This window comes from Solea senegalensis, linkage group LG2 (assembly GCF_019176455.1).
Source record: "Solea senegalensis isolate Sse05_10M linkage group LG2, IFAPA_SoseM_1, whole genome shotgun sequence".
Taxonomy (NCBI): domain Eukaryota; kingdom Metazoa; phylum Chordata; class Actinopteri; order Pleuronectiformes; family Soleidae; genus Solea; species Solea senegalensis.
In genome coordinates this window covers 8,212,110-8,239,729 of record NC_058022.1, presented here as the reverse complement: position 1 = coordinate 8,239,729, position 27,620 = coordinate 8,212,110, and the positions used below count along the sequence as shown (strand labels likewise).

The 27,620-nt window shown below is 38.7% G+C and overlaps 1 protein-coding gene across 10 annotated transcripts in view; it reads left to right on the top strand.

The window, feature by feature from the left end:
* The window catches only part of stxbp5l (syntaxin binding protein 5L), a 115,900-nt gene that overhangs the window by 45,533 nt on the left and 42,747 nt on the right, over window positions 1-27,620 (top strand). For all 10 annotated transcript variants that reach the window (XM_044019505.1, XM_044019503.1, XM_044019504.1 and 7 more), the window contains exons 3-6: window positions 4,854-4,935; window positions 9,764-9,864; window positions 17,717-17,851; window positions 26,706-26,769. In XM_044019505.1, coding sequence (XP_043875440.1) covers window positions 4,854-4,935; window positions 9,764-9,864; window positions 17,717-17,851; window positions 26,706-26,769 — 382 coding nt within the window. The remainder of the gene's footprint in view (window positions 1-4,853; window positions 4,936-9,763; window positions 9,865-17,716; window positions 17,852-26,705; window positions 26,770-27,620) is intronic.

Here is a 27,620-nt window from a genome sequence, read left to right as displayed (position 1 = left end):
CTGTATGTACATCAGTTACAAAGTGAAAATCCAGGTCTCTTTAGAAATGATAGAAACTCTCCATGTTATCAGTTGCAAAATACTACTGCAAACTACTGTTGCTTTAAATGTGTCTACCATTCTGCTTTTAAATGTAATTTGACCTGATCACTGTATGTCCAACGTGAAAGCAAAATGAAGCACCCTTGGCAAAAACAATCATATTTGATTATATGCTACAGTACATAGACCTGAGCCTGGAGCCAGCTGTGTCAATAACAGGAGCCGTTTGCTGCTTAAATGTTAATGTATTCTGTAACTGATTTTCCTGCTGTGTAAGCTACAGAGCAGAAAATAAACCTCAGATTTAGTGATGTTACTCAGTTTGTCCTCCACTAGCAGGTGTGTACAAGGAAGGCTGAACATTTATTTGGACAAGTCCCTGTCACCAGTGGTTGCATCAACAGACACGTTTGTTTTTTCTTTCTTGTGATGCATGAGAAATTTTGTGTCAGACTCAGTTGTCATCTCCTGATCAGAGGTACTTTCTAATTTACTTTATAACCATATAACCATATAATTTGTTGGTTTTCTTGCATCAGGGGTTCACACCAGAGGCAACACTGTATGTCAAAAATTCAATTCTGTGACATTTTTTTTACAATAGGCCGCTTTGACAGTCGCTAATTGGCATTGTTTTCTCTCAGCCGGAAATAATACAGTGTTTGCCTCTTGTATAGATGTAGGTGACCTCACCTTGACCTCAGCTTTGAGTTTAGATGACATTTTATATGTTTTATGTAGTTTGAAGTGTACTGTGAATATGAAAGGGATCTGTACAAAGACTCCTGTCATGCGGATAACGATGCAGACTGACAGAAAGATGATTTAAGTCTGGCACAAACCATTTCCCTTTCATGTCAGCCTTTGAATCTCACACTATTTGTTGAGGGATTTGACTAAGCAATGGTCCTTGCACAATCATTGATTAAATATTGTCTGCCCTAATCATCTAACACAGGACATGGTAAATCTGCTGTGTGTAGAATGTCCATGTGAGTGTATCAACTTCCAAAATATTGATTGTGAAAATAAAAACGACTACTACATAGCATTCTATAGAGGGCTGCAATGATTATTTGATTTATCAATTATTATTGGTAATCATTTTTTCAATAATTTAAACAAGCTCTCTGATTTTTCAAGTTTTCAAATGTGAATATTTGCTGTTTTTTTTGCTCCATGTAACAAGTAAATCATTCAAACTGAATAATTTTGATTGTGGATAAAAACAAGACATTCGAGAACATCATCATTTTATAGATTCAACCGATTTTTCAATGCTTTCTTTTTCTCTTACGGCCCAAGCAAGTATTCGACGAATGGATAAAATAATCTTTAGTTGCAGTGTAATATGTTGACACTGCTGTAGGCTTATGTGACATATAAACCTGGGTTTACCTCTACTGGCAGTCAAGTCTCACCTACACTGTCCAGGCTAACATTTTATAACACTCACAACAGCCACCTCTGGTTTGTTTTTAATTTAGGTTGTTTGTTCTTGGAGAACCAGCTGTGTGGGTATTCATGCAAGAAATGCGTGTGGACTGAGGTAATAAATGGATAGAACTGATTTCTTTCAGTTCGGAGGAGCAGAAGGTCTCACCTTAGCCTGTATTTTGCAGTTCTGTCAATTTGGATCAGAGGGAACGGAAAAAGCTGACCAGGAGGAAAGAGAGCATAAAATCAATAGGAGCCATCCCTTAACAGCTTTTTTTTCTTCACACTAAAGTAATGCTGTGGACTCTATTGAAAAACTTCTCTTTTTCATAGATCTTGGTTTAAAAATTTTATGAGGTTTAATTATAGGCAATTGGAATAAAGATATTTTTAAGAGCTGGGAATGCTACACAGCCAATAACTATTCATGTCTATTCATCACTGGATGCTCAATACAAGAATTGATAATCCTAATATTGTCAGGGCAACGATAGCATGGATGAGCTGGTTATCAAGCACAAAATACAACAGATTGAAGCGCTGAGACAGCAGCTTCAATCCTGAACTTGCAACAATTCCTCTTACATTGCAGTTTTTGCAAATAGCGCCTAATTCAATTTGAAGTTTGTGTTAAAGTGGATTTCAAAGCTTTATTGTTATTTTTTTTTTGTTTTGTTTGTTTATACTGCAAAAGTTAGCAGTTTTGAAACAAGACTGAAACTTAGCTTTGACTGACAGTCACAAGCAGTGTTTTCTTTCCTCCCCAGTGCACCTGAGATTTGGAGCCTAGTTCAAGAAATTCATCATATCAGGATCCTTGGTTGCTGCTGCTGTAGCTGTAGATGTGATAATTCAGTCTAGCAAGACAAGGAATTTCTGCCCTGTTGGTTTCAGAGCACATAGTGTAACTGAAATGAGATGTGTGTATACTATCTCCTGGAGTCTAAAACATTTCTGAACACTGCGAGTACAATACTGGTGCAATCTTTACAAATTAAAAAAGATCAAATATTGATTCGCTGTCCTATTATACTTGAACCAACCACAGCAGCTGGTCAAATTGTTTACTTGTGTTTTTCATCAAAACTCAACACGTGTGTTTCTCACTCCCAGATTTTTCTTTTTGCTCACTGTCAGAGTACTGAACACAATTCCTCATACATGCTTGCCCCGAGCTATTTGAAAGGTGTTGAAAGCATTGATGCCAAGCGAGGTCAACAGGAATTTCTTGAGGGAGACGGGGAGGACAAGCTAGTCACGCTGTGAGTTCTGTATAAGGACTTCATTACATTTCTCACAGTTGTTAGAAGTGGCCTAAAACTACTCGGTGCATGTAATGAAAAGAAACTGGAGTAAGATTAATCCCAGTACAGCCATACCACTGATTGCTGCAGACTAAACATAATGGATGAATGGCTTCAGTCACAAACATTGACAAAACAAGATGTGACAAAAGGAAACTGAAACTATGAAAGCTACCGACAACACTATTGAATATCATAAATCTACTACAGATTCTTTGAATTGAATATAACTTTTGATTTTGTGTTCATGTGATAGGAACAGCTGTGGCTATTATTCTAATGTATCCCTGTCTGTCAATCTACCCTGTTCTTGTGAACACAATATTTAAGGAATGGCTTGAGGGATTATTATATTTTTTTTTAGACTTGGCACAGATGTTTGATTAGACTAATTATATTTTCATGACCAACGGTCAAGGTCACTGTGATCACAAACCAATTGTTTGGCCATAACTCTTTCACGCATATGTCAATACTGCTAAACTGTCGTCACATCAAAACAGGAGAGAGTGTAACTATATGAGAGTGTGACTATATGTTCTTTAAATTAGACACAGTCAAAACACAGTTAAAGTGTTTTTACAAAATTCACAATTAAAGTTTTTGATTATTCAAGGTGTAAAAATACAGAGTACGTGTTTAGTAAGTCCATACTAACACAGCATAATAATTAAAATCTCACTCTCACTCAGGTGCTTTAGGTTTACACACAGAAACTGCAGGGCTTTAACTGGATCATTTTGTTCATTGCAGGTCTCTGTGGTTCTTTGCTGTAACTTTAATGAAGTAAAAGCACTGGTCATTAAATATATGCTTCTACACCAGATCCAACTGGCTCTGGTTTCCTGTTGTGTCATTTCCCCCTCCTGCTGATTTCCACCTGCTCTGAGGGACGTACTTGGGGATTTTGCTTCCTCTAGTAACCGTACTTGTACAAGCAGCATGTAAATTGTTTTGCTCGTCACAGGGTTATTCTTGTGTAAATCGAGTATAAACCGTGTCCTACAACACGAGTATACACTGTACTGTACATTCACTGAACAGACTTAATCCTTGCTGGTCCATATTGCCAGCTCTTCTTTTTCTTTTTGGTATAAAAGTTATGTAATAACACAGCACGTCTTTGGTGCAGTTGCAAGAAAAATAGTATCCTCCAAATGAGCTCATGAAAGTAATGTAAGGTTCTCAGCATGTTAAGCTTAGAGGAGCAGCCAATGAGATGCATTCAAAGACCCTAGTAAAATGTATCACTTCGGTGGGGTCCACGATGTATTGAACTTAACTAAATGATTGCTACTAGAGTTTGGATTCTTTGCCCAAGCCCGAAGTGAGACCGTTTTTTTTAATCTAAACTCTACTTGCTACCTTGTGGTAATAGATGTACCACAAATTTTGTCATCGGTAATCACTGATGCATGTTTTTCCAGTTTTGTATCTTTTTGAGTATAATTAGGAATGGTCGCATTGATTGATTTACTTTTTATAATCAAATGCCCATCTCCACCACACAATTAATTTTGGTTTAGTATGTGAGCAGTACCTGTGAGTTACTACATTCATTTGCATGGTTGTTAACCTTTTGTTGCTTGTTACTGTACATTCAGTTCATTAAATATAACTAGATAAAGCTAATTCAGTAATGATATAGCAATGCAGTAAAACCATATCTCTGTGAAGGTTGAAATGTTGAAATTTGTTGAAGCTCTTTTAGGGATGCTCCTCATTTGCTGCTTGCGTGGATGTTTTGCTCTGAACTTGACTTCCCTGGTGGAAGAGGACACACAGTGGAGAGTGTGCCAGCAATCATTAAATAGCACAATCCATTTTACAAATCCAGCCATTCTTTACGATCACATTTGACATTGCACCACCTTATACCAGACCAATGGCACGAGTTGCAGTGGTTTTCAGCCTGTGTTAGATTCATAAAATAGTCAAATTAGTTCACACAAAGCCATGATGTTTAACCTACCACGATCACTCACTCATACAATGTGTAATATGTTCTGTGCTGTGCTGAAAAACCCATAAAACACTGTAAAAACTTCCTTGACTCTGTGATGTCATCAGACTGGGACGGCCTGGGGTGGACTGCTATTGTCAGCATGAGAGTGGAGCAGCTGTTCTTCAACTGCAGTTCCTCATCAATGAGGTAAGATACACTCTGTTATAATGTTTTTTTTTAAAAATCAGATTATTATTGTTGCTGTTAACTCATATTATTGTCAGTCGGAAATATCTGCCAGAAATCAAGATCACCTTTCGCACCATGGGTTCCATCTCATGCCATTTCTTGAACGATGATGACTGATGTTGATGGACGAGATTGTGATGACACTGAGAAATGCAACAGACCCTCTGAAATGAACCATTTCTTGCCTATATTACCATTTCTCCCTCCCTCTCTGCCTGCTTCTCTATTGACAGACTAGGACTATGTGGGCTGACACTTGGCAGTGGTTCATTTACCCTTTTAACAGCAGCTTTGTGAGCATGATGCAGTTTGATACCACATTTTGTTTACAAACAAAATCCTGCTGGTGTATTTGTGTGAAAGAGCAGGAACCGAGTTACACAGGTCTCTACCGCTTTTTTCTTTCACCGTTACTCTATTGTATGTGCTCTTCCTGCTTCTTTTTTTCCTCGATGCACCCTGTATCTTTTCATGCCCACTGGCTCTTTCAGCCCACTTCTCTATCACTCAGTGGCCTACTTGTGATGTGTCTGAGGAAAATGGATGTGGATGGGTCTGAAGAGATGTATGTGTGCGTTTTTTTCAGATGCTGACTTTTTAAACACAGGCAATGTATTGTTTCTATGTGATTGCTTGCTGTAGATGAAAAAATATCATTGCAATTTCATTTTTATGCGTTTAATTTGTGGGTTTCTACAGTGGGCACATATGGACACACATATTCATGTGTTCCTGGACAATTAACCCCAAGTTGCTCCTGACGACCGTGCAGCAGCATATGAATAAACGTGTGATAAGAAAAAAACACTCATAGCACTCTATGAATGTCTGAGTGAATACATGAATGGCAAAAAACTGTACTGTAGTGTAAAGCAGTGGTCATCAAGACTACGGAAGCACTATATAAATACAATACAGACCATTTGCCACATAGATGTACTGTATGTATCTGCACATTGTGTTCCACATGTATGTCTCACATATTAACATATTAAGTGACCGCTGCAGGTCTTCCCGTTATATGATGGGTTGACTAATGACAATACAATGTCCTCTCTTTGATACAGTGTGGGGGCTGTCAGCCGCCCTGCTAACGCTTGACTTGCAGATTCAGACCGGCCTATTGACGTTCATTGAAGTGTAATAACTCCCTCCCATTAGACGTGTGAACCCACAAAAGTGGCCACTTTATTCCAGGTACCTGTGACTGTTGAGCTGTTTCTCTTTGTCACTCAGAGATCTGCATGTTTTATGATGTAGTCAAGCCTAGACCATGTCATCCCTGTCAGCCTCTATTTAGGAGGAGAACTGTGTCGGCGGAGGGTATGAATAGGCTAATTAATGTGTTTGTTTATTTTGCTTGATGAATGATACATCTGGGGAGGCTGTGGGGTCTGTTGAAGATTGATGTCACATGAGGTTTGGGCTTGCTGAATGGAGGCAACAGGAGGATGCTTGCAGAGAGAAAAGGTGAGAATGATTGTTGTTGATTGTTGTGCCGTTCTGGAAAGGCAAAATTGGAAATCACTTAAGGCTGACTCACATAAATGCATCATTTTAAAATTGGACTGTGGTTGGATCTGATGCTTGCGACTGGAGGTAGCTGTCAGAAGTTAGCAATTCAAAGGCTATTGCTAAAGGGATGACGATGTGAAGTCTGCTTTGTCCACCAATGTTGATCGCTCAGAGAAAGAAAAGGCTCCTTCGAGACATTGTACTATTTGGGCTTAAAAATACAAAATAATTTGTCAGCTAGTGTCCATGTTGGAATATTTACATAACGTGATGTGATTTAACACACTGCTTGGAAAGTTGAACATAAATCATGCAGAGGCATAGCTGGAGTTGGCAAAACTGAAGATGCTGAGATTATTGTCGGGAGTGACCAGGATGGACAGGATTAGACATGAGCATATTCGAGGGACAGCTCAGGCTGAACGGTTTGGAAATAAAGTAAGAGAGGCAAGGTCAAGATGGTTTTGGTCACGTGCACAGGAGGGATAGTGATAATACTGGACAAAGGATGTTGAAGTTGGAGCTGCTGGGCAGTATGAAAAGAGGAAGACCCCAGAGAAGGATCATGGATGTTGTGAATGAGGACAGTTGGTGTAGCAGAAGAGGACACAAGGGAGAGGACAAGATGGAGGCAAGTGGTCCATTGTTGTTACCCCAAAAGGAAGAAGATAAAGAATTGTGACGTGCATGAGCTGATATCAGCACACTTAACATTCAAATTCATCTATATCTACAGTAAAGCAAACGTATAAGATTGGCCATGAGCCCCTTGCCCCCAACTGCTGGCTCCATCGCTTTTTTTTCCAGAAATTATTAAAACAGACATTTTACATTGTCTGGTTAACATTTTATCACCTGTGGGGCATCAAGGAAATAGCAATTTATTAAACCCCTTGTTTTAATCTAATTTTCTTCTTGTGCAGAAGGAATGAAGATGAGTAGCATAAGAATGACAGCTGCAATGCTAGGTACTACTTACAGGCAGCCAGACACACACATCATTAAAGTTTGACATGAACCAAAGTCATCTGACTTTAGAGAACTGAATAACCTCAATGCAATTAAGGAACCAGCATATACCTTAGTTAGCTCAGGCCTAATCTATGACATTATGATAGTGTCTGATGTAGAAGAGCTGTCGCCTCAGAATTGTGCTGCATTTACTCTGCCAGACCATGAATAACAAGATGAGGAAAGGTAGATTGATCAAACATAAATAGACCCTCTGATTCAGAGAGTGTTCAAAGACTACTATAGACAATTTTCATCAATCAAATGAATGCTGAAGTATCAAATACAAAAATGCTCTTTAACCCTAACCAACCTCCTATATAATTACATGCACTTAGAAAGAGACAGTGCGCAATAAAAAAAAAGACTTTGTATAAAGCAACGATAGATGCGTTGCACCAGGTTTTAGTAAAACTGCTATTTTCCTTATGTAGGCATGCACTGTAGGTGGCATAATACATTAATGAATAAACCTATATTAATATGATTTATATGGAATAAAAAGACATTTAGTCATACAATCTTGCAAAGAATATCATCTTCATATCTCACTTTACCTAATCTTGACAATTCATATTTATTAGCAATATTGTAAATACATCTGTCTCTTTGTAGGTGTGCAATAAAGAAAAAAACGTAAAAATGTCTCCCAGCTCAGTTATTTTATAATGAATGCTTCCATGTGTCTTAATAAATTGTCTTTGGCAACTGCCATTTCACCTGCTGCATCATGGTGTCAAGACAATTAAAGAATATTGGAGCTGCATATGCGGCTCTCAACCCGTTTTCCTCTCACAGTGTCTCCTCTCTTCCATCTTGTATGATGCCGTTGCTGTGCCTCCTCTCCCTCCATTCCAGTCCCTCCTCCTTCTCCTCTGCATGCTTCTCTTTTCTGCCTTCAAGGCCAACTGGGGTGACAGAAAGACACGCCACCTGCATAGGAAAGATTTTTTTCCACAGCACTGACAGTAAGGATTGCAGAACAGTAACGGCTGCAATTTTGTGTTGTATTACAAGCCTCCAGAGTGAGTCTTTACAATGATTGGGCACCTATTTTGTTTTTCAGTTTCTTGAGCCCATAATTTACATAATAATAATGATAGAAAGAACCTTCCCGTTGCCATTACATCAATATATTTCAGGTTCTAGCTTTTATGGCCCTATGCAGAATTCTTCTGACTGACAATTCACCTTTCCCTAATCTGAGAAATAATATGTGTTCAATAAAGTATTTTCTACAGTCTAAAAATAAGCCAGTGGTTCCCAAACATTTTCTTCAGGGCCACTTAAATTAAAAAAAAAAAAAGAAAAAAAGAGAGAGAGACAAATAAGAAAATATCAGAAAACATGAAATGCAAAGTAGAAAATTATAAAATGTAACTGTTGGCAGAGGCTCAGCTGCCTGATTAGTTCTGAGTGATGATCCAACATCCCCTCAATTTAAAAAGCTTACACATTCACACACCTGTAAATTATAGATAGCAATGCTATAATATCTTATAATAATCTTATCATTTACATTGATTTACAGACAAGTAAAAATGTTTTCATGTAGAACAATGTGGTTTTTTTGTGGAAAAACAGATGGACATTTAAATAAAAAGAAATGCTTCCTCCCATGTAATAATGGTCTTATTGGTTACTCTTGTTTAATCTTTTCCTAAACTAACTAAAATAAATTCTATGTGAGTGAGTAAATAGAAAAAAAAAATCACTTTAAATCACATTATATCTAAAACTGTTTTCTAAGCTATATATATTCATCTTCTCTGCACAGCTCTTGACAGTATTTAATCCCATGACTAAATTTGTAATTTAAAGGCAATTCTCCCTGGGCTCTGGTCTTTACAGTGACGCTCTGGTCGGAAACCTGCATGGGGAATTCCCCTGTAATTACAATATGCTGACCTCAAACGTATAGGGATGGAACCTTATGATACCACTTAAAGATTATTTTTCATTCACAGGATTCATTCAGTTTAATTTCTATCCTAGTTATAGCGGGCATTGCAGTCATCTGTTATTGGTACTGTCTGTCTGTCTGTCTGAGCCATCTATGAGACACTGTACTTGTGGCTAAGTATTCACTTTTCATGCATATGTTGTCTTACACATCTAAAATCTAATCTCAGTCTCAATCTTTTCTTCCCCTCGGTCTAATCTTCCAAAATCTAGTCAACTATGGGTACAGGACTTTGTGTTTCTGGGAGGATTCAGTATTGATATGTCTTTTCTTTTATATTTTTTTTTTGTCCTTTAGGGAGCGTTGGTCTCTGCCTGTGCAGATGACACGTTACACTTGTGGAATCTGCGTCAGAGGCGGCCGGCTGTCCTGCATTCACTCAAATTCAACAGAGAGAGGTGAGTCCCAACCGCACAAAGTGAGTTCATGTTGCTGTGACAGAGTTATTTAACACTAAGCACCTGGCATTATACCCCGAGTCACGCAGTCAGACAATTATTCAGCATCTTGACATAATGACGGCTGTAATGAGTAGAGTAAAAGCCTCCGATTTACCAATGTATTCTTGTGGAGTCCACACTATGTGACTTCTGACGTGCGATTGGGAGTCTATGCAGTTGCTCTGACTTCACGCGACATGAGTGACTCATCTACTCTCTTCTACTTTTCTTACTTTGATCAGGAGTCGCTCTTGCTTCATCTGCTTCGTCATAAAAACACACATTATGCTCACAAGAATGCATGTGAGATGTGACACATGGAATAATGCAAGAAACTAGGATTCATTTAGCCAGGTTTAATGTCAACAGGTTGACCGCTGAGTTCTGTCCAAGTGGTAGTAGCCAAAATCTGACCTCCCGTTCTGAAGCTTTGAGATTCGTGATTTGGCTGGTGCCTTGTTGACACTTTGTGAATTTTCTTAAAAAAATCACAATACAGAATTACAAATATAATTTTTGTAAATTATATTTATATATAATTTGCAAAATTGACAGCTATTGAACAAGACATATGAAACTAGATGAAAACATGACATGAACATGAAACAACCCAGACAGTCCCTGATCTCTGCCATGGTTACGGATGTTCTATCCCTTCCTTTTCTTGTACTCTCTCTACTTCTCTTTGATGAACCACTGTTGTATTACTGTTTGTGTTTTAGCTGCCATAATCTGATTAGCTGATTAGATTTGTTGCAGTTGTTGCTTAAAGTGTCTGGAAGCCGTCGGGTCACACTTTTGAATATTTCCTGCTCAGCAACTTCCCATCATGTCCTGAGTAGGGCCCATAGGCCCAGTGTTGCAATACACATTGGTGTTCTGATTATCGGTTTGCAAGTGAAGTAGAATGAACTAGGCTTGTAGAGAAATCTTTGAAAAAAATGTACTGTTATCCCCCAACAACATCCCATATCACTGGCTGCTAGACCATCTCAACTGCAGCATCAACACTTGTCAAAGCTTTCTCCACCAGGAAGACATATTTAATCTGCTCAATCTGTAGTGAGAGGATGGCACCGGCTCCTCATTTCTGCCTTTGACTCGGATCCATTTTCTAACTGGATAATACACCTGAGAATCCTCAGCTGGTGACTCCATCTTCATTTACCTCACCACACACACAATGCTCCCACTTCAGGCTGTGAAAGATGATTTCTGGGTAGTTCTTAGTAAGACAGATCCATCTCCTCCAACACGTTTGCATGAAAGTCAGGTTGCTGCAGTGCAAACTGTCATCGGCAGAGAGAGAGAGAGATATGAATATTTTTAGTAAAATGTTGGGTTTTATCGAATCCCAGTCAGACTGGGTTTGACATTAGTTCAATTTTAATCTAGATTATTTTGGGTCAAACAAATCCTCTGCAATGGTGTTAAAAATTCAGTTAGTCGATAAGGCTGGCAGATGTAGCTCAGAGTAAGGCTCCTCCAGCAGTGACACTCAGATCCACTCTCAAGTTTCTATTTTTGCATCTGATACCTCTTGAAGTATTGGTTGTTATTGCTCTGTTGCTTCCCCTCTGACAGCTAAGGTTGCACCTTAAGGATGACATACAGTATGATGTATTTGGACAGAACTGCTCAATGGGATGAGATATACATGAGCACTGCAGATTTCCTCACTGAGGTTGAGCATGTTTGTTGATTTGGAACATCTACCCTCTCTTTGTTGGTCATTTTATGTCTTGCACTAAAAATATTCCAGTTCCTTAAATCAGGTACAATGTCCTCGGTGTCTCTTGCTTTCATGATCTCTCTGTCATACCTCCTCACCCTCTGGACAAAGAAAAGATGACACCCCCCTCAGCCTGCTGCTTCTTTTAGTCAATCAGCTGTCTCTCCCACTGCTTGAGGCCACACTTTCTTCTGAAGAATAGCAGTCTGCAGGATGCGGTTGTAGGCGAAGGCCCTGGCGCTTTGCTTTTTCCCAGCAGTGACAGCCCAGTATATGCTTTCCACCATTAAATTTGAATGGCAAACAGTGACTGCCAGATGCTGATGCCTGGTTTTGGAAATGCTTCGCTTTCTGTTGTGGAAGTGGGAAAATGTACACAATGCACATCTGGATTGATGAAAAACAACGCCTATATTCTGTCTATGGCTATTTTCACTAAGTTGTTATTTAACTGTCAAGTACACTCATGCGCAGTCCTCCATTACAGTTCATAGGGAAAAATAGCATTGGTTGGACTTTATCATCCACAATATGGACAACTATCTGGTTCCACCAAAAATAAATATAAAGACTGATAATGAGTGAGAATGATTAAAAAGATGGTAGAAATTGGAGATTAATTACAGGCAATTCAATTTGGTTTAGGAATTTCATAATTCAAAATTCAACAGTTTAATTGTTTTTGGCACAAAAGTTTTCTTTAGACATTGGATCGTGGATATATAACAGATTGTAAAGTTTAAAACACCTTTCATGACTGAAATTGGCAGTTCAAATTGGCAGAGCAGTGAATGACACATCACTTTTTATGTCAAGAGCTTTCTTCGTCACTCACTTGTGGTTTCCACATGATTTTGCTCTCTGTATGAACCACTTTGGACTCAACTCAACACTTGACATCCAAGTGTCTGTCCCAAGCCACCATTTAAAAAAAAAAAAGAAAAGATTCTTCTACACCAGATTCTTCTACACTGTTTTTCTAAAGAGGTATACAATATAATATATAATGGTTGTTGTTTTCTGTCTATAAAGAAGTTTAAAACTACTTAATTACACTCTAACTTTTACTCAGGAGCAAAACTTGATCTTTAATGAACTGTCCTTCCCTATTCAATTCCTAACAGCAAACAAAACAAACTATATTGAAATTTTTCATGTAGAAATAGAGCTTAAACAAATTTCAGACATGGTGGTAAAAATCAAGTGAAGCAACTTTCATACATAATGGAAGTATATTTGAAAAAGATTTATTCAGAGTCAAAAATCAAAAGGCAGGACAGTAGAGAATTAATGACTAGATGAATTTTATGCTCATAAATTTGACTTTCCTCTTCCCGTTCTGCTATTGCTTCATGCTGCTTTATAGTCTAGATATATCCATATAACAGATGCCATTGAGATCATGTCTTTGTCCTTATTTGCTGCCTCTGACCATATTTTCTTCTATTCCCCTGTCCTCCACTGTTTCACGGGCAAGGCCATTTATTGAATAAGACTGCGTTCCAAGTGAATTGGATGGAATATGCTTTGCTTTTCAAAAGCACATGAAATACAAAGCACATGATTTTTTTTTATTTATTCAGGCATTCTTCGTGAAAGCACAGGTTAACTGGGTCAATATAAGTATTTCATTTTGATGAGTGAACGTCAAGGCAAACTCAGGTTGCTTGCTATTCACTCTGATCAAGGGCTTATTCGGAGTCACAGGGCATGTTTCGTTTTCTATTTAAACTTTTCATCGGAAGAAAAAAGTAGTTTTCTCCATATGACAGAAAATCTCAATCTCTGTCTCGGGCTGGGTATTGATCTTTAATATATTTAGCACATTGACTGGTTTACCTTGACTTCAGCACCTAAAATGTTATTGAAACGGATTCAATAAAATTGGTATCAGAAAATTTATCATTCAGGAATCAGCATCAAATATTGATATTGATGCTGTATCAAAACGTTTTAATCAATTCCCAGCCCTCGTCCTGCTCATAATAAAGCTTGACTATCGCTGCGCCTGAAAGGATAATAGACTGGCAGTGTTCATTCATAAACGGTGACGGTAGGGACACACATGCACATGGTCACAGTTCACTCACAAAATGCAGCAGAGCTTGAGTGACAGATACAACGACAAAAAAGATTTCAAAATCTGATCTTGATTTTAAAAATGTGGGAGACCACAGACACAATGGACTCTGCAACCAATTTTCAATGTTTTAATCCTGTGAAAACACAGACTAGACGATACAGTGAATACGCAGGACCACACACTTGGACCACACACTTGGCGTTTAATCAAACAATTTCAGGGAGGAGATTCCAGTGATTTGGGATCTCACAGAAACTCATGTGATTTAACGTGACTTCAGAATATAAACAGTGGGCTGTTGTGTGTGTGTGATGTTTTGTGCCGAGAAACACACAGAACTTTGGATGAAGCCATGGCTGAGAAGACAGAATCAACATCTGTTTCCTGGTCAACTCGCTCCTATTGGTTATTGTCGGGTTCTGCTCACGCCCCAATCGCTGTTCAGTTGTAAATATCAAACATGTTTAATAATTACAATTCAAAATCGGGAAGACTCTATAGAGTCCAATGACATTAAAATCACGTCTGTAAAACCCCCTCATGCAGTAGCTTTCTACCTGTCCTGTGGTGTGATGTGAAGTCAGGACAACTTGCTCTCACTTGCAGTCACAGTTAGTCATGCTTTAAGATAGATGACGAAAGACACCATGAGTCATCCATCAGAGGCTTGGGCAGTGATTTTCCCTTTAGCTCTGTGTCTCTCAGTTGAACAGCTGACAATTAGCAGCCTAACACCTCCTCACAATCCCTCAAGAATAACGTCTGAATCACTGGAAGAGGTGGAGAGAATTGTTTTGTGATAACTGTCAGTCAGCCTCTTGTGCGTGCCGGCCCTCCCTGCCTGTCATGTCAAAAGTAATTTGAAGACATTCAGTCCAAACAGAACGTACCCGCAATGCATGAGGCACTGAATACTCGCTGTAATTCTGAGGACAATAAAAAGAGACAGTTGAATGAATGTGTGTTTTTGATTCATTCAACATGATTGTTCTGACATTAAGTTTGTGCAAAATTCCTTAAGTAGTCGTGTTGTGTCTCATGCAGAGTGGATGGCCAGGTTGCCTATTACCTATGTGATATCAGTTATTCAGTTATACGCTACATCTGTTCACTTTATGAAGGATATTTTCTCCTTAGCTGGTCTGGCAGTGGCTGGCCAGCATGAAAGCGTAACCCACGTCTCTTCCTGTTGTCTTTGATTGCTAATTATAACCCTCAGCGATAAATGCATGGTCCGACTATCTGTAGTCAAAACCATGAATTTGACTCAATTTTCGCCTCCTCCTTCCGCGCCCTTCTCACCGCTCTTTTGTTTGAACGTTTTTTGTCGTCTTTTTAGGGCTGTCAAAGTAACACACACAGCTAGTTTCAAGTTTGACATTACTAGGGCTGCGACTAACAATTATTTTCAGTAATCGTTTGGTCTATAAAATGTCAAAAAAATAAAATATTTAAACCTGGAAATCATGATGTTCTCAAATGTCCACAAACCAAAATTATTCAGTTTTAACAATTTCTTTTTTACATTGAGCAAAGAAACCAGAAAATATTCACATTTGAGAAGCTGAAAAATCATAAAACTTAAACTTAAAACACTCAAACTGATTCATAGATTATCAAAATAGTTGTTGATCATTTTAGTAATCGATTAATAATCAATTACTCAAGTAATTGTTTCAGCCCTGAACATTACGCACATTACCTTTTTTGTGTTTTTTTTTTTAAACTAACTTCACCAATGTCTTAAAACGGGAGGAAAAAATGTTGATTAATGACTTTTTCATGCTTCAGCAGAATCAGTCATCCTCTAATTTTCATGTAACAAACTATCAACAGCAATAGCTAAATGGGTGGGAACAACTTGCAGACATATTAACATTATGTAGGATTGTTTAAAATAAAAACAGGGGATGTCAGGTTAACATTTACCAGTGTAAAGATGGACACTACACCACATTGTTATGGGTAATTCTGGAGGAATATTTTTGACCATATCGGTAATTGTTTTGTAATGTAGCCACAATAATTAGATATTTGCATATAGCAGGCTTATTGGAATAAGAATATACTATACTGTGATATAAATATTGTATCTATTGTATCAACAATTGTATTGTATCAATATTGACAGCACTAGTTTTTGTAAATGGTTGGGGTTCGTATTCCTTTTTGTGTTGTATGATTGTTTTTTTCATATTAAAAGTCTCATCTAGACATTGAACAAACATAGACATGCCATCACCACCTATATACAAAAACACTAAATATTGTGTCTCCAAGCCCCCCCAAAACCCTTATTGAATTGTCTGCCATCTGATTTATCGCCCGTCTTATTGTCTTGCCTTTTGCTGATTTGTTTGCTTTGTGGCTGGAGCACAGTGATCCCCTCCATCTGTACTCGGTAATCGGTGTGGACAGGAGTAATTGGCACGGGTCCGCTTCATTCCCTGGTTAAGATGATTAAAAGGATGATGAATGCCAATGGCAGAGTAATATTGGTTTTTAGCAGCCTCTATCATATCATAAGTATGAACAATGAACAACGAAATGAACAATGTTGTGATCATGGAAACACTGAACAGTCTGAGAGTTTAAATCATGCTGTCTTGGCCTGGGAATGTTTAAAGGAAAAATATGAATTCCCAAAAGGTAGCACAGAAAATTATTAACGGGCTGAGGCTGTAAAATGTTTCCTCACATATTCTAAAGTCTTTTTACATCAGTGCAGTGTTTCAGAACAGAGATTAAATCTGTCAGGTACGATATTACCAGTCTACCGAACCTTTTCTTGCCTGCAGTAACATTCACTCTCAGTCCATATGAGAATGCATAATGTATGTGAAGTATCAACTCTGTGGGGAAATATTCTGTGTTTCATAATTGTACATTAATAATTTTGTGCAATTTTAAAGCTTTAAACAAAGGAGATTGGTGATTATTATGTGAGAAGCGGTTTCGGCTTCCCAATGGTGCATATGTCTGTCGTCAGCTCGTTTCCATGACAGAACTAAAATCCGACCTGGGGCTTGTGGATGGTAATAAGATTCTAAATTGCGTCTGGCATGCTAACAGCTATCCACAAGCTGAACTGGAACTGGCTGTATCGCCCCCTAGTGGAAGGGAGGTGGACACACAGTAGTCCAACTACTGTAGCTAAACTTACTTGTGCATGTAACAGAACACAGAAAAAGTTCAGGCTTCTACTTCTGGCAGTTATTTTTGAAATGTGCGTAGAAAAACTATTTATACAGTCTCAGAGCGAGTTTATATTCCGAGTGCAGAAGTTCTTTGACAAGTGAGAAGCAAGAGTGGCAACATAAAGGGCAGAAGTAATGAATGTAGGCGATAGTAGTTACACATAAGTCACTGTATTCCTTCCCCTTCCCGGTGAGCGCTAAATTAAAGCTTTGCAGAATGAGTCAGACTGTTTCCCTCAGATATCCATGAATGAGTCAGTGCAAGGTGTCTATCAAGAAGCACTATTATTACCATTAGCCACCGATTGTGACAGTGAAGCTACAGTCTGTCTAGTGCTATATGTAACAGGTACTGAAAATTAACATCATTGCTGAACGGGTGACGAAAAGCACTTGAGTGGCGTTTCATTACATTACATCCAAAACAACGTAGAATAAGTGCATTTCAACGTTTGGGTACAAACAAGAGCTAGAAGTAAGTAAGTGCTTCACATTTGAATCACTCTGTGTCTTTTCCAAGGATTGTTTCCCTAAATATCATAGCCCATATTTGCTTCTTTACTTTGTTCGTGTTGTGCCCTGCAATGTCAGTAGAAGATGTGTTGTATCTATGATCTGTTCTGTTCTATGTTTTCTCCAAATGCCAAATTGTCTGTAGCCTGTTGAACACAAAGGGGAATATGTACAAACCTGTGCAAACACAGTGTTTAATGACACCACATACATAATGCTCTCACACCCACTGTTCATATTCTAACGATTTCTTTCCTCCTTTGCTCTTTTGTGTGTTTTTTTCAGGATCACGTTCTGCCACCTTCCCTTTCAGAGTAAATGGCTGTATGTGGGGACAGAGCGTGGAAACACACACATCGTCAACATCGAGTCCTTCGTTTTGTCTGGATATGTCATCATGTGGAACAAGGCCATCGAACTGTGAGTAGCTAATGTTGAAAATGCCTTTGGTGACTTTGGTGGTAAAATAGTATAATGGTGTTGCTCTGGGTAAATCACTGTGACATGTTGTGCAAGGGTGCAATGTTAAATGGCAATTTACTGGATCCTCTACTGGGAGATAATGCCTTCTAGTTTTTTTTTTCAAATAAGCATTTTGAATAGAATATATATATTTTTTTATCAGCTATTCTGAATGCCTCAATGAATTTGTTAAATAATAAATGTGTTGAAAGTCTTGCAGTATTCAGCTCTACTTGGATTGTGTTGTTTTGGCTGTTTTCAGCTGTTGTGAAGACTCTGGTCATGCATTTTGAAGAATTTCACCAAATAAGATAAAAGGCTGTCTCAGAAACTAAACGAATTAGCCCAGCTTTAAGGGGGCGTTTCTCACGCATGTACTTGTACAACTCTTCAGCCACATAATTAGAAAAAAAACAAACTATATTGTTACTCCCAATAATGCTGTGCATGATGGTTCTCTAACTTTTGATTTAGAAAATACTGCCATGAAATGTCCTGAAATTTGATCCCTTCTTAGGAAACCCTGGCCAAACTATTGTTACTTTTAAGAGAGATTTAATATTTAACACTAGAATAAAAAACTGTTCTCTAATTAAGTTGTGTAGACTATATATAGATCTTAATATTCTTTCACAGTTGTCGCTGTTTTGTTGCAATTGTGGACTGTGTTGCCGAGCTATGCTGCAGATTGACTTTTACAGGGGCCATCGACTATACAAATGTGGCTCGGTTCCATTGTATGCCTGTTTGTGTCTTCTGGTTTCACCCACCCACATGCTGTTCTTGTGGTGTTACCCTGTCAAGGCCCCTGCTGCAGTGTCAGTCACAAGTCACTCTTATACCAAGCCATCTTGTTTCCTTATGACAGCCCAAACTAGAATGAGCACTCCCGACACTGTCGTGCATGTGTGGGAGGTCTGTCTGCCAATCACTGCTAAAGTTTCGGAAGCTGAGACCATGGTTGAGATTTTCTCTGACATGGATGTTAGAGGAGGACTGACTGTAGCGCAGCATTAAATAAAACCACCGGAAGTTCTGTAGTCTTTCTGTCTCCTGTGGGTTGGGCTAATCCAGAGTACTGAAAACAAGGGGGTGTTCTCTGAAGACACGCTGTGATCTGTGGAACAGGGGTGCTCTGAAAACACCCCCATTAGCACTTGGTACGTCCCTCCAGATGAAATCAAATTAGCCACAGGCTGTATGAAATCAACATGGCAAAAAGTCGACTTATCAGAATTTGAGTCGAACCAGAACGTATCGGGGCCACACGGTGGTGTAGTGGTTAGCACTCTCGCCTTGCAGCGAGAAGACCCGGGTTCGAGCCCCGGTTGGAACAAGGGCCTTTCTGCATGGAGTTTGCATGTTCTCCCCGTGTGTGCGTGGGTTCTCTCCGGGTTCTCCGGCTTCCTCCCACAGTCCAAAAACATGCAATGTGGGGATTAGGTGAATTGGACACTCTAAATTGACCGTAGGAGTGAGTGTGAGAGTGAATGGTTGTTTGTCTCTAGTTGTGTGTGGCCCTGCGATGGACTGGCGAACTGTCCAACAGCACCCCCCGCGACCCTCTGGTGGAGGATAAAGCGGTTAGATGATATCGACTGATTAAAGCGGTTAACGAATCGACTGATTAATCAACCAGTCGGCCGGGACTTTACAGCCCTAAAATGCAGTGATACTCAATGGTCTGCCAGGTAATTCAACAGAAGATGATCCTCCCTCTGTTGTAAAGCGCAGTATATTTAAAAACTAAATATGTTTGCTTGTTTTTATCCATTCCTTTCCTGTTGTCACCTGGAAGTGGGGATTTTTGTTGACCGATTAACATTCTTGAATTTGTCTCACTGCAAGGGTGCAACAGAGTGGAATGATTTGGATGTGTTATTTTTGTACACTTCACAACTTCTGACAGTTGACTAGATGCACGGTCTCTTGCTAGTTTTCAATAAGCCAGCCTGACTACTTCCTGTAAGCTGTCAGCCAAAGATGCAGAGATACAGGTACAGTCCGTGTCTGCAATGAATGTTTAGCATTTAATTATAGAATATGAGCAAAGGCTGTGCACACAGGGATGCAGCAGTGCTCCACTTCTGTCCCCTCACAATGTTCAATTCAAACGCTCTTTTCATTTAAGGTCATTTTAGATCCCTCAGGGCTAGCTACTAATAGACAATGTTAACGTTTTCTATTGGAAATTGTAATAGCTGTTCTGCCTAATTCATAGTAATTCATTCAATATCTTAGTTTTGTAAACAGTACTTTTGGGTTCATACACTAAAGCAGCTTCGTGTGTGAAAAGTGAATTCAGCTTTACACAGTGAAGCTGTGAAACCTCCACTGTGCAACACATCTTAGTGCTTTAAAACACAGTGATGCCTTTTTCCCTCATGTCAAGTAACTGGAAAAAAACAAAAAAAAAAACATGGGAAGCTTTTCCCAAGAGCTGCTCACTGCAAATCTTAACACCTGACTACCTCAGCTTGTCAGCAATACACCCAACCACATTCAGTACAGACAGATTTATATTTCTAGCCAGATGGTGCTCTATACTTATCCCCTGCCATTACATAAGTGTGAAAGTTCTAAGTGTGCAGTTTTTGCACCATGCACTGTCTCAGGAACTCCCACTTTCCATTATAGGAGAACACATAGTAGTCTCCATGGCTCTCATTCATTGACATTTATTGTATAAAAGGACAGTTGAATGACTGAGATGCCGAAATCATCAATCAACTAACCAAAAGTTTATACAGTAATACAACTATTTGATTATGCATAATCCCAAACCGGTGCAGAAAGTTGAGAGAGCATAGTCTGTTCTGTGTGAGCATACATAATAATGCATAATGTATTCTCTATTCTCTAATAGTCAGCACTCTCCACCTTTCTGAAGTGGGGTTCATGTGGAGTTGAACGGGCACTGAGTGAATCTTTTCAACACACACAGAGCGACTGGGGAGCTTCAGTGTTTGGTTGTAGAGCATTTCCACTAAACATGAATAGGGATGAGTGGTGACTTTTTAATATTTATTTTAGTGGGGCAATGAGTTTGCTCACTCAATGATCCTTACCCACTCTCCCCACTGTGTACAAATTGTGTGTGATTCATATTTGGTATGTGTGTGCATTTTTGTCACGGCAGTGTTTGCCATTCACAGATACTTTAATTGAACACTGGGCCTGAAGTATGCTTGCTTGAAAATCATTTCCTTTGTTTTTGTGGTGTAAACAGCCACTGTTCTCAAACATGAGGGTTGGAATCTCATTGAAATTCAAATAGCTTTGCCACATATTTAATGCACAATTTAATCTCCAGGAGATTCATTCCAAAATGAGATATAAAAAATGAGATGCAAGAGGGAATAGGGAAACACACCAGCCCAGTGCACACTCTGCTGCAGTTCATGGATCCCTCTGATGAACAGAATGATGTTTACGCCTGGCATCTCCTCTACCGTAATCATATTTGGCATGTTTGGCCATTTCTGCTGTTTAGATTGGAACATAAAGAAAGAAGCTTTTGCCAACCTCTTGTTTTTTTGTGTATGAAATGAATAAGTAATTTTAGATTGCAAATGCAGAACCAGTGTGATGCCAGAAATGGCAACAGCATCCATGTCTGTCAGATAACACTCTACATTTGCAAATATGTCTGGAACAAGATACAACACTTCTGTGTTTGTGTTGCTGCAAATCAGGACACATGGCCAACTTTTTGCAGAATTTTGCATCGATTTTCTTACAATATGCACTTTTGGCAACTAAAGTATAGTCAATATTTTTCGCTTTCGACAAATCAAGGCGTATGTGTAAGTTTTATCTAATGGTGAGGCTGCAGATGGACGACTCTTCCTCTCATACCTTGCTTTCCCAAATCCGTCAGTGAACTTCAGTGGCCTTTATATACAAGAAAATATGTAATTCTTCCTCAGTTGTTTAGTAAGCTTCTGCTTTAAATTGTGAAATGCACATTCTGGCTAGTTTGTCCATTTGTGCTTCTTTAGAAACTCGGCGGCACAAGATATGGAGGCCCCTGACGAAACTTACAAGATTTATTTTATGGCTCTAAAGCCCAAGCAATATTTTTAAGTGATTATACCCACATACATACTTATATTTAGGTAGCATTTTCCATTTTTGACAATAAACCATTAATATTAAAAACTGCACCTTTAAATATGGAAAATCAGCCGATGCCATTTAAGTTGCACTGCTTGATTAACATGGAGGATATAAGAGTCGCGATGGACAGGAAGTTAACTTCTCTCAATGCCATGTTCTTAGGATGAGGAAACTTAAGATGCTTGAAGAAAACTTTTCAGTGTTTCTAAATCAATTTAAGCAGTGAGTTATTACATTGTAGCCTGTACTCTGTCTACAATGTCAACCCTCTGAAGGTGGACTATGCACACAACTTAACAATGTTCTCTACTACACTTCTTGATCCTCCTTGGTGAAGGATCAGATATAATAAAGGTAATGGATACGGATTAAAGTATATAAAGTTCAAATGATATCGTTTGAACAAAACTCCATCTCATACTGCAGTGTATTATTACATAAAACAGAACAAGGCTACAGAGGTGGGTTTGTTGTGCTGTGTGCACACAAATAAACATTAACATGTAGTCTTAGTTTGCAGGATAAATAATAAATAGGACACCAATGAGTAATGAATAAATATAGTTGGTATAATATTAACTTTTGCAGTCAAGGGAACCATAAAAACAAGAGAAACAATAAAGGATGCTTGTTACATATAATGTCATTGCCTTCTCTACAAGGGGTGAGGAGGATTGTGGGAACATTGTGGTCTGAATGGATGTTTAGTGAAAGAGCCCATAAGAATAATTCTACAGGGGGTGTAGCTCGCTGGCTGCAAAACATGAACGTTCTCATCTTCCTGTTCTCTTTCTTCCCTGCACACTGACTGCCTCAACATTCTCTGAGCTCTACAAACGCTAAATGTATATTTATGTTAAAACAAAAGGCTATTATTCAAGTGTTAAAATCCACTGATACTGGACTCACACACATTCACTTCATCATGTGTCCTGTTGATTTTTTGTGTCTTCTTTTCTGTGACAGGTTGCCATGACTCTCCCAGCCGTGCTTTAGCATAAGGTCTCTTTGCATTTCTGTTTGTGATTATCTGCAGCCTTGGTTGTCATGACTGAAAGGAGAACAAATACATTCCTTTTGTCTCTTTGTCTTGTTCTATTTTCTGGTGACATTCCTTTGCTCATTCCATTAGTTATTGCTCTCTAGTCTATTTCCTCCATTAATTTTCTCCCTTAGATAAAAGATTGTATTTATGTTCATTTGTACAGCGGTAGCATATGCCAACATTTATTTGGGCTCAAGTCAAGGATCTTGGCTCAAGTCAAGGATCTTGGCTCAAGTCAAGGATCTTGGCCTGGATTTTGAATTCCATCCATGTTTGAGATGATTTATTATTATGATCATTATTATTATTAGTGCGCTAGTACTGTTGTTGAAGCCTTGAAGCTGATTTATTGATCTGTCTGTTTAAAAGGAGCAGAAATGTCCTATGAGGCATGCTGCTTTATAAACCTTAAATTACTATCTCACCTTACAATTTTTTGCTCCCAGAATGTTCTGGGAACGTTACCATTTGGTTTCGGGAACGTTCCCTGAAAGTTCCCCCCTAGGTTATCCTGTGGTTGAAGTTTTCCTAACTTTCCCCAAATGTTAGTTTTTGGTTGCAGATGTATGGTTAGAAAATATAGGGGAACCAGATGGGAACATCAGAGCAACCATAGGAGATCGTTTCCTTTTTTTGGTTCCCTCAGTATTTAGGGAACATTTAGGTTTAGGCTCCTGCCTAACCCTGAGGGTACGTTCTGTAACCCTAGTTTATGGTTTGGTTGTAACTAACCTTAGGAGAACCATGGGCTAGTGTTCTTTGAACCTTGTCTGTTAGTAGGGATAGCACCATTTCAGCTTGTTCTGGGTAGAGAGAGAGAGGTCAGTCGGGGTCACACTTTAATGTGGATTGGATATGAGCAGAGGCTCATGAGCCAATGCTGCTTCACTGCGTCATAAAACTAGGTCTTTGTTATTGTTTAGATTGAGAGAGGGACCCCTAGCAGCAGACATTACATACTGTGTATTTAAAGTGATGCAATTTGTTTTTAAATAGAAATCGTAGATTTTTGCCGATTGAAATTGTTCCTGTAGTTTTGGCATTATTACAATAAAGTAACCTGGTGGGTGGCGGTAATCATTTGAGATGTGTTGGCACTGCACATAAAGGGGTTGTCAGAAACACAGCCACCAAGGGGGAAGTCAATCGAAAGACATTTTCAAAAAAGAAACACAGACAGAAAGAAATAAGGATTTATTGGAAGGATTCACTTCCGCACAAGTGGCCTCACAGCTTTTCAGAAAATATTGATTGACACGCTATTCATGGCTGAATTAAGTAGTTCTCAAAGCATTTTGATTTTATTTGTGCCTTTCAAAGACTGGCCTTGGTAGCTGAAAGGCAGACTTTATTAGGAGTCACTAAGTCAGTCAGTGACTCACCATTAATTCATATTCGCCCCCAGAGTGTTGGGCCAAAACTTGCTGCCAACATTTTACTTTCTCTCAACTATCAACTTGTTTTGTATACTAGATTAACATTGTATACTGTGTATATATGTGGTATGGGATTTTTTTTTGGCTGTACAATGCAGTATCTTTGGTCAAATATTCATGGGCATGTTACATGTTTTACATGGTTGCTGGAGCCAGATTGGCTAATGGCTTCTTCTCACTGTGGCCCTTCAGTGACTAGACAGATGTGTTGCGGATGGTTTGCTTATTATACCTTAGACTGAAAAGAAAAGGTATTGAGATGTTTTTTATCACTCTCAGACAGCAGGCATAACCAAATTGCCCTATCTGAGTGTCAGTCACACTTAACATGCAGCTTCCCAGATCAGCTCACATTTCTGCCGTTACGCTATGATCGCGGCTGCCATGGCGTAGTGAGCTGGTGACCAAGTAGAGATGGTCCTTGGAAACCTACGCTGTCATATCTCTCCCTTTCTGTGTCTGTCAAATCTTTCTTAATCCCAAACTGACAGATGTTGTGGCTGTCTGATTTTATTACAGTCACGTATATAAATCCAGCTGCATGCTATGTTTTCCTGTGGTGAAGGAAAGTTCTCAGAAGATTTACTTATGTAAATATGGCAACACTGCAGTATGGAGATATTCTGTTTCAAGTGCATGCATTTTCATTTTTTATTTAATTTATCCTTTATTTAGCCAGAAAGGTCCCGTTGAGATACAAGATATCTTCTTTCAGGGAGTCCTGGAAGAGGTTTTCTTCCATTTTCCTCCAGTAAAGTACTGTGGGAATACTGCATATTGTGTTGTTTGTATTGTATTATACTAATTGATGCCTTGATATGCAACAATGCAGTGATGCTGTATGTAGTTGAAGGTGTTATTTTCAAACATCTGTGAACTAAAGGTTCACCTAATCTAATCACCTACTCTGTCTCAATTTAGATTTTATTTTGTATTATTTAAAATAAATGACAAAATAACACAAGATGACCTAAATGTAGTGAAATAAAGATTTTCTCTTAACTATCCTTAAAGTAACACAATAAATTATTTCCTCTCAGGTTCCCCCCACAGTTGTACAAATATCATAAAATATATGTTGCAGTAACAAGCCAATGATATTAACTCTGACAACTCTGAAGCAGGACCGCTGATGTAAAAACACCCATGTCTATGTTATAGCATTTCATTCAAAATTACATTGTTTTATTTCTCAGTATATTGTATAGAATATATATAGAAATGAAAACAAACCTTAAGAAAACTGACAACACAACGACCGTGCTTCACTTTGCGTAGCTCGAGTTTTCCACCCTTCTTGTATAACCTCTTGCTCATTGTGTGCATAGTGCTTCAATCACTTGATTTATGAACAAGATGGATGAGAGGACAAAGGATCTCAATAACAAAGCAAGCTCATATGCTCTAGATGTAATGTAGATGACGAGCAGAGAATTTACCAGTCGACCCGAAACAAGAGTAGTGCCATATACCCTGTTTTGAGTTGATATACTGTACCATCAAAATAATCTTGGAGACATTATCTGGAGGTTGAAATCCTACATTGTGTTGCTTTAAGTAAAGTATCCAAGTGTTACTAACTCATATTTTCCTCTTGGTCTTTATAGCAGTGTGACCATGACATGGTGGTGACATTTATGTTTTGAATAAGGATTGATTAGGATTGATGCTTCATTGTAATGTAAAACAGGGAAACTGCTGTGAGGTCTTTGTTCAGCTCTTAATGTTTTCCATGTACCACTTTTTTTTAAAAAGAAGTTAAAAGTCCACTGTTTTTAATTGTTAACCAATATCGGTGCTGTTTTTTACTTATTAAATGAGTGAGGAAGGTGGTTTGAAGGACATTCCTTGGACATAATAACCTTCTACCAATACAGTATATACTCTGGTGTCCTCTCTTAGTCTGTAAACATGCGGTTTAGGTTTGAAAGAGAAAAGAGATCAAATCACATCACTAGTAAATTAAACGTTACGTAAATGCTGTAAGGGTTGGTTATTGTTGGTCCCTGCTGAAAGCTGTAAATAAAGTCAATGCACAGTATTTTCTTCTATACAGTGCCTAGAAATGTCATGTCACAAAGCAGCAAGTCAATTTAGGCTGAACAGTGTATGGGCAGAGTAAAACTGTGAAATTACTCATTTCTCTTTGTCTCCACATCTTTTTTTTTTTTTTTTTCAACTGTTTTTCATCTCTCTTTCTCTCTCATCACAGTTCAACTAAAACTCATCCAGGACCCGTGGTTCACTTGAGTGACAGCCCAAAGGATGAAGGCAAGGTGAGGAGGCAGATAAAAGATGCTCTCTTTTCTCCTCAAGAACCACATCTCATCCTTACCACAATCAGCTCTCCCCTCCTACTTCTTTGCCTTTGTTTAATCTCTGCCTTTTTTCATCACTTAGATGTCTGTCCTCCAACCTCCCACTGCTCAATGCATTTGCATCCTTTCTTCCTTTTTTGGCTTCTTTCTGCTTTTCCATCATTTATCGTTTTCTGTCTTCTAGTTGCACACTTTCAGAGCTTTTCTTTTTGACTCAGAAAAGTCTCTCTCTCTGTTGTTACTCTCCTGTTCTTTTTCTCTCACCCTCGAGGCTTCCACGTATACGCATTAAAGATATGAACTGTTCGGGACCTACAGGTAATATGTTTTGAGGACAGGAGGGTTTTCCAGGGTCACGCTGCAGTCACATTGGTGGGGAAAGTGGCAAGTGAAGGTTCCTGTAAAAGAGGGGCCATTGAAGAGCATATTGATTTTTTTCCCCCCGTGGATTTTCTATGCCTCTCGATTAAACCAGACTTGACAAGCGGTGAAGACATAAAGACGAGACGAGAGTTTACAGCTGTAGTCATACACTGTCGACGCACAAATAAAAAGACGGCATTAAAAATGATAACGTTTCTAACCTGAATGACTTGGGATAGACACAAAAGGATTTTATACTGTATGTGTTTTTATTTCTCAAAGCTTTTGCTTTTTTTCTTGTTAAAATGAATTCATGTTAGGTAAATAAAGAGCCAACAGTGCCTCCTTCCTAATTATGACTGCTCCGGCAGCAGGGAATAGACATTCATGCTTAAAAAAAAAAAAGTTTTACTCTACTCCACAATAAAATACACACAAGCTAAGAT